Raw genomic sequence first — 14,880 nt, forward strand, 5'->3', positions numbered from 1 at the left:
CTAAAAAGCTATTAAATGTGTGTCTATTGGAATGACCTTAGTGGATGTGCTCTGCTTTTACACTCAGTGTCTTGAGTAGAACAGTTACCATACCCATTCGTTTTTAGCTGTCTAAGATGCGGTAGCTAATATAGGCTTGTCTTTTAGATTTCCAAAGGCAGTGAAGCAATGCCAACAACTCTAGGGGTGATTTGATTAATATTTAGAGTAAAATTAATGACCCTCTGGTATGAGCTTAGACAATACAACTTGAGACAGCAGATGCTAGGTGATATTATCTCAGTCTAACTGTACGAAGACTGAAGTCTTCTAAGACTGAACTGAAGTAGCACATGAAAGTCTTCACATGCATCCAAATTTGACCATCTTGGATGTTAAAAACTTAAAAGATTTCTAAATGACCATCTTTTGGTCAGCTAAAGTTACTTATGATTAGTTGCACCCTCAGTGCCCCTACCTATGTTTAGTAGAACACAAACATTGAATAGTCCCAATATTGAAAACCCCACTCTCTTTAAAAATAAGCCTTTTGTTTCAGGATAGCTTTGAGGAACAAACCAGCAGCACAGCCTTTGTTTAGAGGGCTGAAGCAGTCTTAAGATTCCCACTGTTAGGCTACCTAGGCCAACCAAAACAAGCCCAGGGTGTCAGGTTTGTGTTTGTGCTTCATGTCAAATTCCATGTTTCCCCTTCAACTTTGTTCCTGAAAAAATACTGGTATTTATTTTGTCCTGTTTCTAATCTAGATCTGAAATAAATCCCAACAATTCTTAGTTTCCCTTGAGGACATGTTATTACCGTCGATGGGACATATAAAAGAGGAAACCTAACTTGATCATCAGATTCTAACTTAAGTTTTCATGAGTATAGATGGACTGTTTTCATTCGATTTAGAAATCACTGAGTTGATGCTTCTACTCATTGTTGAATGATTTTAGGCAACCTAGATATGAACTTCATCAAATTTGATAGCTATAAGCAAATACTGTGCACGTGCAATAAAATATCTGTTCAGTTAGAATAAATGAAATTATTGAGGGAATTTTTTAATTTATTTTAGAGATTTTGTGTTTAAAATATTCTAGGAGGTATGCCTCACATGCACATTTTTATTTCTATACAGCTTATGTGCCTGCAAAGAACATGGTCTTTTCTGACATAACATCTGACAGTTTCAAAGTGAGCTGGTCTCCAGCTGGATCTGAGGTTTTGTCCTATCTCATTAAATATAAAGTAGCAGTTGGTGGAGATGAATTCATTGTTTCAGTACCAGCTTCAAGTACTAGCTCAGTTCTCACCAATTTACTGCCTGAAACTACTTATGCAGTCAGTGTGATTTCTGAGTATGAAGATGGTGATGGCCCTCCCTTGGATGGAGAAGAAACCACCTTAGAAGGTAGGATTCCCATTATTCTCAGACAAAAGGAGTCATATGTTCAAATAAGAATTTGCATAATTGAAGAGTGGATCTATGAGGAGCATCAGCTGAGGCTGAGAAGCTATGCAGAATGAGAATAAACATTATTGTATCTCAATGCGTTCCGTAAAGATACAGAATTCCAATGATATGCAAACATTAAGTTGTTAAGATTGGATTTTATTTTCCCTGAAAGCTGGATGGATGCTGTGCTTCTCTGCATTGGTCTCTTTTCAAAGGAAGTAGTAAGTTTTCAATAATATACAGTCCAGTTAGAGTAGATGAATATTGTAGGTCCCTTCCAACTGAACTATTCAATTCTGTTCTGCTCTATTGAATAGCTATGATTCTGATGCAAGAATGCATGTTGACTTCAATATATTTAAAGTGAAATGTGTGCCTATGTAATTTGCTAACTTAACATTAGTAGAAATTCTGTTTTAGATACAATAGGTGTAAAGGGGGTTGAGTTTTGGTCACCTGTTTTTTTGTCAGAACTTCATGGATCTGATCCAATAACTAATGCAAAACTTCCACTCATGTCAGTGTGAGTTTATGTGATCAAGGGCTGTCAATTTAAGCATGGTAACTACTTTTTCTTGATACAGTTGCCATGATGCATTTCTGCTGGTTGAAAGGAACAGCATGACAGTAAATTTGATTTTCTATTCCAGTAGTTGAATACTCGGTCTACTCTAAATCATGCTTTTAAAAATATTGATCCACTCTTTTTAATTATTCCATGCTGTCATTTGTGACCTTTGGTGACATAAATTGTTCCCAGGGAGAAAAAGAAACAGCACGGAGCTTCATTAATTGATGTTTCCTCTTAGGACTGATAGAAATAAATGCCTATAAAATAGCTTATTTTGGATGTTAAGTTTGGAAGATACAGGTTTCACTGTCAGTATTCACATTTCCATGACATTACCAGTCAGAATATTTTGGACACACATAATTTTTCCTTAGGAAAACAGACAAACTCTTGGCTGATTAGAATATGTAGCTTTTGTGTGTAAGGGACGGGAAAAGAAAAAATTTAATAAAAATAATCAATTCTCCCATGTTGTAACTGATACTGCCTTAAATAACTGTCAGCATCATGATCTGATGATATCCCAATGTGTCTGAGAAGATAGTCCTTCTGCAGTCATGTAATCATCAGGAGCTCTCCATGCAGATCTAGCCAACAGTTTGGGCCAGATGGCTTTCTTGGCAATTAACTTTGGTTTCAGGCTTTTAAAGGATTTGAAGTTGAGTATTGTATTTCTGATTAATAGGAAACAAGTTTGTTTCTTTAAAACTAAGATTATTAATTGCTTCACTTTTAACATTAAAGAACAATGCTTATAGCATATAGGTAGTAAACAACAAAAAAACAGAGGGTTTTTTTCCCCTGTATGACAATGCAACTCTAGGCAACTTGCAGTACAGTAGATCTTAATGTCTTTTGGAAGAGTTGAGTCTTGTTTGGTGTGCCTACAAGTTCATCTGAGCTGCTATATCTTTTGTCAAGGAGCAGGCTAGCTTAAATGATTCACTACAGTTTTTCTTTAGTTTTTGGAATAACAAGCTATTTCTTTGAGTTAGAGATGAAATTCAGAAGCCTTTTTTAAACATTAGGTTCAACTCATATAGCAATGAATACATTTTTTGTTGCAAAAATTTTACTTAGAGAAATAGAATTGTTTTGGTGGGTTTTTTTCCTGTTGCATTTTCTTTGGTCATTTTTTAAAATAGGAGAGCTGCCTGTGTGTAATCAGGTGTATCTGAGAACTGTCTGTAAATGGAAGTGGTGCAGATGCAAATGGCTACAGCAAGGAAACCTATACCATTTGTTGTGTTAAGAAGTTTCCCCACTATGCCCAAATGTCCCTTACACAGTTGAGTTCTACTGGTACTGCTAAACACAGTCAGATTGTCTTAATTTTCAGAATCTATTATATAAACTGGGATTAATATACTTTTGGGGACAACTTTGTTACACTACTGAATGTAACTCTGGCCCTAAATTTTCAGAAATTACTAGTGGTGTGTGTATCCTAAAACAATGGGAGTGCACTATAAGCTGTTTTGCTAAACTGGATGAGCTAACAAAATGGTTGGAATGGTTTTACTTCATTTACTACTTCACCAAAGGCAAATATTTACAAATTATATGTATGTATTTTTTGTAGTTAAAGGTGCTCCTCGAAACTTAAGGATAACAGATGAAACTACTGATAGCTTTGTAGTTGGCTGGACACCAGCTCCAGGAAATGTCCTACGGTACAGGCTTGTTTACAGACCCCTTACTGGAGGAGAAAGGAGACAAGTGACTGTATCAGCAAATGATAGATCAACTATTCTGCAGAATTTGATCCAAGATACAAGATATGAAGTGTCTGTTATTCCCGAGTATCAGTCTGGGCCTGGGAATTCGTTGAATGGATATGCAAAAACTGACGAAGGTACATGACAAATGCTATGAATGTAGTAAGCTTGAGAAAAACTCCCTGGATGTTGACATTCATACTGAAAAGAGAATAAATCTCATAATTCATATGTATTATCCCAGATGAACAAAGAATTATAACATTGCCCCAGCCTAGTGGAGAGGCAATTTAATTTATCAAAATTGCAATATTTCAATTTAAAATATAGTCTCTTGAACCTTTAACATCTGATATGGCAAGGTAACTTGGGTGAAGAATCTACCTGTATATTTAATTAATTGTCCTCATGATTCTTCATATTGTCAGTGATGTAAATTATATACCTTTTGAGCAAATTCAGACCCTGTTTGCATTTTGTTCTGAGTGCTTAGCAAGGAATTAATGAAACATTTAGTTTACGGAAGTTATCACTGTAGACTTGTGTGAAGATGCATGATCCTTTAACATGTATTATGCCTTATTAAACAAAATCCAGAGAGTATGGAGACATTTATGAATGTCCTAATCATTGTTGAAATTTCACTGAGATCTTAGATATTATAAACCAGAAGAATTATAATCAAAAGAACTCTGTAGTTGTGTTAATTTCGTTGGTCATCTTTGACTTGATTCTGCAGATAGTGACTTCAACATGGATCTTGGCATGTTGAAGTTGAGCATATATTAAGTTTCTAGTACATATAAGTACTAGAATGATTGAGCCTGTTTTAACAGAAAAAAAAATGGAAATAAAAAGACTTTATTGAGCATTTTTGCCTAAAGAGGGTGGGGATGGAATTGTAAAATCCTGATTATGGTAAAAGTATACTGTAGCAGTGTTAGTGCAGGCTATTTAGGAATTATTTTTTATCATAAAATCCTATGTTATAGTAACCTAAAAAATCAACCAAGAAATGAAGCTTGGTTCAACTTGTTTTCAACCTCTTTTGACATGTGCAGTCCGAGGAAATCCAAGAAACTTGAAAGTTTCTGATGCTACAACATCAACAATGAAGCTGTCCTGGAGTGCTGCTCCAGGCAAAGTGCAGCAGTACTTTATAACCTACACTCCAGTAGCAGGAGGTGAAACCAAGGAAGTGACTGTGAAAGGGGACACTACCTCTAAAGTGCTGAAAGGCTTGGACCAAGCCACTAGGTATGCATTGACTGTGTCCGCCTTGTATGCCTCTGGAGCAGGAGACGCCCTTTCTGGAGAGGGAGAAACACTTGAAGGTAATTATTTAATGTTTTCTGTATGGTCATTCATTTATTTGATTAATGTTTATGGTGTCTTAAAGTGTCTTCCCAAGTTTTCCATAGAAGCAAATATATGAATGAAGAATAGGCATAAAAACACTCTCCTGCTTTACATGGATTTTCCAAACCTACTGTCCTCAGACAAAAAAATGGGTTAAATCACTGGTTGTGGAGGGGACTCTGGGTCTCTTAATAAAGGTGTTCCTCAGGAGCACCAACCAAAACTGACTGTACTTCCACATTAGCCTCAGTGAAATATTTTGTCTTATAACTCTCAACTTCTGAACAGTTTTAGTGGCAGATTGTTCTTAATGTAAGGGGATTAATTAATGGAGTTAAAGTATTTCATCCATTTGAAAATATGCAGCATCGCTACTGTACTGAGACTGAAAGATGTTCAGGGACCATTTTTGCATTAGAGAAACAACATCTAGTCTAGGCAAAGAGATAATGAGTAATACCCTGCTTCTAACTAAAAACCTGGACCTGAGCATAAACAGACTGCTGGCTAAGCGTGAAGTCAGAGCCAAAGACTTTCTTATAAGGAGGGGAGACTGCTCCTTCTCTGCCTTTGAGTGGAGAATTTCCCAGACTAGTTCTCTGTGAGCATTCTCAGTGTCATCTGTAGATTGTCAGAGGATAATGAAAGCTTCATCCTAGGCCTTGAAAGGAAATGTGACTGCTCTGTGCTGGTCAGGTATGTATTGCTGAAGGCTGGCACTGCAGCTGTGTATGCATGACACTTGAAAACATCTTGCAAATGAATGATGTGGAATTAAGACTTGTCCATTGATGCTAATGGAGTTAGAGACTAGCAATATACTTGACTCACGGTTTCTGCATAAGTCTCACTTTTTGTTTACAACATAGATTAGGAACCAAACGAGAAAAACCTTTTTAAAAAGGAAAATATAAAATCAAATAATTTAAAAAAATAATTTCCAGTGATATGCCAGTGTGCTGAATTCTTCCCACTAAAGTTTAGGTATTTACTTGAACACTGCAGTTTGCAGCATGGATGCTCTAGAATTCTGTGGTTGATGAAGAAAGGCAGGTAGTCCATCTGAGATCTCATTTTTCCTTCAACTGAACATTTATTTGTCTATTGACTATAGAAGGAGCAAATGAGAGCTCTAGGCACCAACACTGCCCATCCCACTAAGACAAAGATCCAATCCACGTACTTATGCTGAGCCAGGATGCAGCCGTTAGAGCATCAGGCACCTTGCAATTCACGCTGAAAGTTCCCTAACTCGCTTGCTTTCACTACTCATGCAAGATCTGAATGCTTCTTTTGAGGGAAAAAGAGCTTGTCTCTTGCCCAGAACACTGCTGAGATCCAGGTAAATGAGAAGAGAGATCTGCTGCCCATATCCTCCAGAAAAGCCAGAGGTGATCAGGACCTAATGAACTTCCCTGTTGGTGGTGGTGCTGCCCCTTTTGAGGTCTAACATTTTTTTGGAGAGAAGAGGGAGAATGTGTAGGCTTTACACATTCTGGGAGAATTTGAATTCACATCTCCACCATCTTCACATCCCATCAGATTCACAAAGCTGCAGTGTATGCTGGACAAGAATCTTCTTTACTCTTTCCATTGAAGCTGAGCCACTGCACATCCAGGAATGCAAATTTCACTCTCAGAACAAAAGCAGACTGGATCTCAGGTAGACAGAGGAGCTGACATCCCTGCTTTTTCCTCTGTGCTGTCAGTGGTTAGAGGAATTCCTGTCTTCCTTTGTGAATCTTGAGAGGCCTCTGTCTCACTGTTAAACAGACTGAATTGTCCACATCCTTAGGGAGATGCCTCAAATTTTAGTAAAGGGTTGACCAAGTTAACTGTTTACATTTGGTGGCAATATTTTCATTAGTATATTTATAGTAAACTCATGAGAAATCCTTTATTAACATGGAGATGTGGAGAGATCAAGTGTGTTTCAAATTCATAAAGTAGGCTTAGCTTTTTATCCTATCATAAAACGTGAGCAAGAGGAAAGTCTTTTAAGGGGTTACCTAGAGCTTCTGTTAGAACATATCCTAGAGAGCAGTGAATGAAATACAGTAGAATCCAAACAACAAAGTCATCAGAAAAACAGAATTCAGTCTCAGGTACAGACTGTCTTGTCCTTTCAGTGCTCCCTGACCCATCCCACCTCCCAAGGTCTCTGATTCCTATTTGGCCTTTCTGCCTTACTAAATTGTTAAAAGAAGAAAAACATTCTCAAAGTTGGTTAAAGAGTCAAAGAATTTAAAAGAATAATTGCCTATATCTCAGAAATGAATTCATATGCAACCAGATGAAATTTAAAATGGGTGTTGCACTGAAAAGGTCACAGAAGCATTCCTGTAAGAGATTTTACTCTAAGCAACTGAATTAAAACATTACCTAAAAAATTCTGTGACAGATTTTTTCTTGGGATAAATATGAATAACCAAGCATCCTATCACTCAACTGAATTACTTTTTATTCAGTTCTTCAGCTGGGAGAAAACTAAATTAGAAATTACTTGTACCATTTTGACATATATAGCTTTGTGACTCAAATGTAAATTCTTTGAAGATTCAGCTGGATTTGAAAATCCTATCATGGTGCACTCCAAAAAATGTTATTCTTTGTATCAAAACTGTCTATTTAATTTTCTTGGTGAGATAAAATGTTAGTAAGAGCATTGTAGAGATGTCAATCATTACTGGGTGATCAAAGGGAACAAACAGAATACAAATTTCTGTTTGCATGACAGCAAAGGCCTAAATCAAATTTCCTTGTGGAACATCTACCTTGTATTTCAGCAATCAGCATGTCTGCAGTTTTGAGGGGCAATAAAAGTACTTGAATTAGGCCAGAACTCTTTGAACATGGTCTGTAGATATTTTAAAACACTCTTTGACTAATGATATGAAAGATTCTCAGAATATTTGTTGCAGCATATAAGACAATATTTCACTGTATAGTATTATCTTACCTCATTGAAGGATAAAATGACAAAACTTGAGGAAAACCAGACAATTAAGAGCAAAAGGTTTGCAATTTTGGAACTGAAAGGTATAATTGAAACTTCAAAGCTTAGTATAGAAGTTTGCATGAAAAGAGAAGTCATGCTGGCTGTGAAGCTAAAATAAATATGGTTGGACCCGGATGAAAAGTTACACAGGTCGGTGAAGTGAATACTTGACCAACAAGTAGCTGAAATAATTTGTCTGACTGAGGCTGGAAACAGGACAGATCTTAACTTCTGGAGAAATAAACTTATCAACAGTAATGACAAAAAAGCTGTGAAAGGAAGCATAAAAAAGTGTTTAGTATTTCAGCTAGTTTTTCCGTGAGCCATGGTGTCTGAGAAACAAAACAGTGTGGTGTGTGTTTTGCATTGCCAACAACACTGAAATACTGAGCACTAAAGTGTTTTCCTGTATCAGGAATCCCTATGGGGCTTACTTGATGTCTTCACCATATGAATTCTCACCAAACCTGTTCAGTGATGCCATAGCTGCTGGCCATTTCAGCTCCTCATCATATCAAGAGCTAAGCCTGAGATTGCCTTTCAAACTGGGACAGTTGCTAGTTCATGGTATTGATATGTAGCCTAAGAGGAATCAGTTTGGGTGTAGTGAACATTTCAGCCCTAACAGGCAAGTGAGAAAAGGGGAACTTGATACAGTAGCTTCTCCAGCTATCTTATAGTCAAGTGGCAGGAAATGAAAAATCCAAACTGTCAGATATTTATGGAATTTTACTGAATTACTAAATGGTCTCCTGCAATTAAGGGTGTAGGCAAGCATTCTTATGGCTTTCAGTAATGATTTATTTTGCTCTGCACGTAGTAGGAGAACTCACATGGGCAGTTACACTGTTCCAGAAAAGGGTATCCTTCACCAGAGAGCAAAAAAATGAGAAGTTTTTAGACTGCTCTAACGTGATCTGCAAGGACGTCTGCCCAGGCTTTCACTGAAGGCCCTTCAGTTATGTTTGTTATCTCCAAAGTATTTTGGAGCAGTTACAAATTGCTCTTGGAAGTTCCTCCTCTTCCTCTGCTTTGCTCTGCAAGGCAGTTTTTCAGTGTTTTGAAGTGGCTCGTTTGTTTCAGGATTCACAGGAAAAATCAATCCACATAAACCCAGAAATCATTCTGTGTACTTGATATCATTTACCAGCTGGGTAATCTCAGTTTCACCTTGTATTTTTATTTTTGCTAAGTATATGCTTGCCCTTATTGTTTCTCTTCATAAAACAGAGAGGGCAAATATTCCCCCAAGTAACTGCAGATAATCTCTTCTATAAACTGTTTGCATAGCTCTCTGGTGCAGCCCAAAGATAAACACATGCCAAAGGATCATCATTTTATGAACTGCTCAGAGACAACACAGTATAGAGAGTTTAGCAAATGAGAGTGTCATTCCATTACCAGGTAATTGTTATTCAGAGAGAATGGGTTTATTTCTTTTTTGTTTGTTTGTGGAGCAGGAAAAGGGAAACTGTTTTGCCACCTTGTTAAAGGAGTGTGCTTTCCTTCTTCAGTAATCCAGACTTTAGGAAATTTATAGTGCTCTCATCTTTTGTACAGCCTCTTTCAGTCACAGGCTGATTTTGTCTACAGTTATGAGGTACCGTCCAGAGGTGAAAGTTCTAGAGCTTTATATTTCATACTCCTTTAAGCATAATTGCATGTGCAAAATATGTGCTGTAGAAAACTCTCCACTTATACATATTCTCTCACTTTCAAAAGTGCATGGTGATCCATCACTAGGCAGCTTTAGTTGGAGTCCTTCTATAAAGGTGCCATGGAAAAAAGACATACTTTTTTGGCTATGATTCCCCTCAGCTCACACAAAGTTGTTGAAACAGCTAAAGTAAATTAAATCTGTGCAGACTGCCATTTGCCTCGGCGTGGAACAAGGCTTGTGAGAACTGAAGGAACTAAACAAGTTAGCACTGATGGTTATATTTGATGATGCATAATACAGATTGAAGAACAAGCAAAAAACACCCACAAAATGTCTTAGGGAAAAATCCCACTGTTATCCCCAAACACTCCAAACAAATAATTTGGCTTTCAGTGTATTTTGGGATCATATGATCTTACCCAAGTCATCATACACCAGAAATAAAATACAATGAGAAACATGGTAAGGGCAGTGAGTGGAACTGCAGCAGACAGTGAGCAGTTTGTGAGTGCTACTGTTTTCCTAATCTGTTTTTTAATAAGAGATGTGGTTTTAAGTCTGGCAAGAATTTGGTTTTCTGCCCAAATTCATGCTGTCAGATGAAAAGAACATACTGTACATTAGCTGCTAAATAGATTAACTTTCATAATTTGCAGTTGTTTTAAAGAGTAACAAATTCATTGCTAGATTAATCAATCTATACAGAAATGCTTAATCCTAAGAAACGTCTGAAAAGTTTGAAAGCTGAGGATCTGTTTTATGAGTGTCCTTTTGCTGCCAGTTATATATTTTTCAGAACAACTTTAAGAATATTTGAGTAACTGACTGTAAGCAGGAAAGTCATTCCACTTTTAAATACGAATTTCAGAGAAATTTAGAAAAAAAACTAGGTTTTTTTTTTTTCAGAAAAAATATTCAGTGATCAGATTCCCATCTTGCTTTCACTGAGAAATTTCAAAGGGCTTCACTTATATCAGTGAAGATCCTAGGCTAGGCCCACTGTTTGTAAAAATGGACAAAATTCTTTTGACATATGTGAGATTGCTAGTCTCCATTAGCAGAGATGTCACCCATTTTATTTCTTACCTTTACATGTTTTAGAATAAACAAAAAGAGGCACAGTGTATTATATTCAGGAGATAAATTTGAGAGATAATTATGTAGTAGTCTCTCCCCCTTTAGAAGCAGAATCTTTCTGTTTCTGTGATATAGGGCCCAATGCTGCCATCCTGTTTAATGAGTAGCTATGTGTGCTGTGACCATTGGTCTGTACTAAAGCAATGTATGAAAAAAGGTTGTCATGACTGAATCACTTTTAATTTTTAAGTTATTTTCTCTTGTATACATTTCTTGTAGCTTAGATTGGGGGATTTCTCTTTTTTGGTCAGAAAATGGATGGTAGTTCTTTGCTAAATAAATTATTTCTTTTTGCTGTTTCTACAGTAACATAAGAATTCTTTAGAAATTAATGACCTCCTACAGGCAGAATAGTGCAAATTCAAGTGACATTTTCTTACAATGAGGTTTTTAGCATATCACAGGGACTTTACGTAATGTTCAGACTGCGTAGTGCTGCTTCTGTCCTGACAGAAACAAGAACTCAGTGTCCTCAGCAATTTAATGCTGTTTCATGCATTTTTAAAATTAGACATTCCAAGATGTTTGAGTATGACATTTTGATAATCTGTGGAAAATTATCTTAGTTATATCTAGGAAATGAAATATGTAACAGGAAAAAATAACACAGGGGAAGGTTAAGTGAATAATAATAAGATATCTCCACACAGCTGAGAGCAGTGTTAACTGATTAACTTTTGGAAAAGACAGATAAAATATTAAAAGGACTGAATGTGAACACTTGTTATCCTAGATCAGGGACTCAGGAGTGTTCTGGCCAAAGTCCCTGTTTTGGGTCAGAGCTCCCCTGGTTGGCATCTTCATACCTTTCTGCAGAAGATCAAGAAACCTGCTCTAATGGGGCCATGTGAGCATCCCTCTGTGTAGCAAGTCCTTGACTATCCCCTGTAGTATGCCCACATCCCCTCTCTACATGCCTGAGGTCTGACATTCCAACTACTTTATGTCTTTGAGGGAAGGATATCAGCCAACCCAAGTGACTACCTGAAAGTGATTCTGTTATCATCTCGTCTGATGGGTGCACTTGGATCCTTGGCTGTGGCAATTTAACCTGTTGATTCAATGGGATACTCCTGACTTATGCCTATTTTAAACAAGGCAGGACTCAGGCCATAACATACGCCTCTGCAAAGGCAGGCTCATTTATTCAGTTGATTATGACCTTTTAGGATGCTGCCTTAGATAAATGCTATGTTTAACTTAAATGAAACATGGCTCTGCATAAAATTTACCACTGCAGATTGATTTTGAAACTTGGTTTTAAAAACCACATATAGAAAGCTGTTCAAACTTTGGGCCCAAACTGCATGCAAAAATCCCACTGATATCAGCTGGAGTTTTGTGGATGTTTCTGAGAGGAAAGGTCATTTGAATAAGCCCATTTCATTTTTATGAATGTCAACATTTTAATTTTAGCTGATTCAGTTTTGTGTTCAATAACAACAGTGTTTGCTGGAGAGCTATGGGAGGTAAGCCAAGTGGACAGAGGGAAACTACTTTAATATCATATTGTGTCTCTGGCACACTACAGTGGAAAAACTTAATATGGAGACTGGACATTACAGAAGTCCAGAACAGGGTGTAAAAGCACCTGACTGAAAGTTACCAAGTGAATTTTTGAGAGTGTGTCTGTGCTGAGTGATGGTATAGGTGTGCAGGGACTGTGGGCAGTGAAAAGTACTCTGAGCTAAAAACTGCCAAAGTGAATCCGATGGCCTGAAGCTGGTGACTGGCTTGCTCTCCCAGGCAGGGTTTTGACCTGTGCATGCAAACATTTTGTTTTACTGTATACATACTCAGTATGCCTTACAGCTGTGCTTACACCAGCTGGTTTGGTGCTCCAGAGCATCATAGGACTTCATGCCTGTTGGGGAATAATTTTTAAAAAGGAAGTCCTTCCTTGCTTGCTGATGTCTCGGGGGCTGTATGAAGTGATGAACATACATTGGCTTCCACTTGAAGTCAAGAAAAAGCAGGGGTGTTTTGACAGCTGCTTGCTTGCCAGCCCTTTTCTTTCTTACAGTGTTTATTGTCTTTCCATGCTCCTTATCTGTCCTGTTTAAACAAGCAGGCAAGAAGCAGGTGTAAAACAAGCATTTCTGAACACACGGACCAAGGAAAAAAATTACTGTTCAGGTGTTAGTGTTGTAGATTTTTCTGTGTGCGTGGAATGTAAGGAAGTTTCCTAGGTATTTTGTTTTAATCCAAGGGAAAAGTATTTCAAAGGTCTAATTGTATGTTCGCTAGTCACCATGTTATACCTGTGTTATTGTGGAGCATAAATATGTTTCTTGACTCTGAATGTAGCAGCTTAGATAATATTTCATGGAATCCTAAGAATTTAAGACTTAGAGTTGGACTATATCTTAAACACAGCTGTTTCCTTAATAAAAAAAAAAAAAAAAAAAAAAAAAAAAAAAACAACCAAAACCCAAAACCAACCACTTCTGGGAGATCCCGTGAAGCAAAAAAAAAAAATCTGTGAGTGAACTTCCACCTCATGCATGAGGTGCAAATCAAGTTAGTGTGTTATGTTAAAGAAGTGTTCTCAGTTGCAGTGTAACATATAAAAAGTCTAATTTCCCTTAGTAGGTAAGTTGTCTTGTCAGCAGTTTCCAACTATTTGAAGTAAAAATTTTCCATTTAGTTCTAGTGGTTTGGTAGGAATCCCAGATCCTTTTCCCTCTCTTACCTTGCCTTATAAAAAAGACATTTAGTTCCAAAGAATATTTCTTTCAGAACCAACATATTGCAGTAACTGCAGTTCATTATAGTCCATTCCAAACAAATTATTTTCCTCCATTATTTAATGACCTCAGTAATTACTTAATCAATAAGGGGTTTAAATAAGCAGCTATTTTTGCAGTATTTCCAACATATATCATTAGCTCTGGTGTCCAAGAGTAGACTTGCAAAAAATTGTGCTGTGGTAGCAGATACTTTAATACTGAAATCATGTTGTGGCAGAGCCATGTTTTAAAGTAGCCAAAATAAAGTGACTTGTATATTTATATTACATTAAAATATGGAAAGAAAGGTTTTTATTGTGAGACATCTGTGCATTATATCAAGTTAAGTTTTCCATATTTTTTCCATTTGGATTGCCTTAATATTTTTTTTATTGTACGAAAAAGCCAAGATTTGGGAGTAGGAGCTTAAGAGCAGACAGAAAAATTGGTGTAATTTACTTTTGAAGGCAAATCTTTTTTTCAGGCTTCCAGGAAAATTGTTCTTTGGAGTTTAGATTCTGTCCTGGCTTTCATTTAATGCAGTCACTGAATTTGGTGAGACTTCATGAAGCATGAGCTGAATCAGGCCTTTTCACTATAACTTTTTTTCACTCTATGCAACCACTGTTATGAAAGGATAAGTGAACTTTACTAAAACCTCTCTATCTTAAGCTTTTTTTTGAAGAGAAGATGACATAAATCGTGGTGATTTATACTGTAAGGCTAAAAATTGGTTTGAAGAGTAAAATTGTAAGGACTGATGCAGAGTTAGGATAGAAAATGATTGTCTCCAGAAAAACATAATGGGATGTCTCTAAGACTGTGAAACCCCCGCAACATGCACTGTTAGCTATATTTGAGAGTCATCTTCATGACTGTTGTGGTGCTCTTTGGTTCTGTAATCTGTGTAGCTGATGAATCCTTACTAAATTCAGAGAGTTTGACATTAATTTCCATTCATCATTAAGCCAAGTGGAATTTGTTAGCTCAATTTTAATGAGTTAAGCTGGCACTGAGATGTTTTCAAAATGAAGCTTTCTATAAGTAGTCTTGTTTGGTCCAGTGGGGTTGGGTTTGGAAATGTTGCAGGTTTGTGGTGGAAGTAAAAGACGAATATGAAAAGTGAAAACACAGTATATGACTTTGAGCAACTTGTTAGCCTGAAACTGCTTCAGGCTTCTGAATGTAGTGAGCTCTGTTCTTGCAACAAGACTAAGGGGTGGAAATCGGATAGGTACTGAATTTCTTTGTGTTCAAAGAATTTTGA

At 36.9% G+C, this 14,880-nt stretch overlaps 1 protein-coding gene across 2 annotated transcripts in view; it reads left to right on the forward strand.

The window, feature by feature from the left end:
- Positions 1–14,880, forward strand: part of COL12A1 (collagen type XII alpha 1 chain) — a 102,626-nt gene that overhangs the window by 17,055 nt on the left and 70,691 nt on the right. For both annotated transcript variants that reach the window (XM_064650123.1, XM_064650124.1), the window contains 3 exons: positions 1,124–1,396; positions 3,595–3,867; positions 4,792–5,064. In XM_064650123.1, coding sequence (XP_064506193.1) covers positions 1,124–1,396; positions 3,595–3,867; positions 4,792–5,064 — 819 coding nt within the window. The remainder of the gene's footprint in view (positions 1–1,123; positions 1,397–3,594; positions 3,868–4,791; positions 5,065–14,880) is intronic.

Source organism: Pseudopipra pipra, chromosome 3 (assembly GCF_036250125.1).
Source record: "Pseudopipra pipra isolate bDixPip1 chromosome 3, bDixPip1.hap1, whole genome shotgun sequence".
NCBI classification, from domain to species: domain Eukaryota; kingdom Metazoa; phylum Chordata; class Aves; order Passeriformes; family Pipridae; genus Pseudopipra; species Pseudopipra pipra.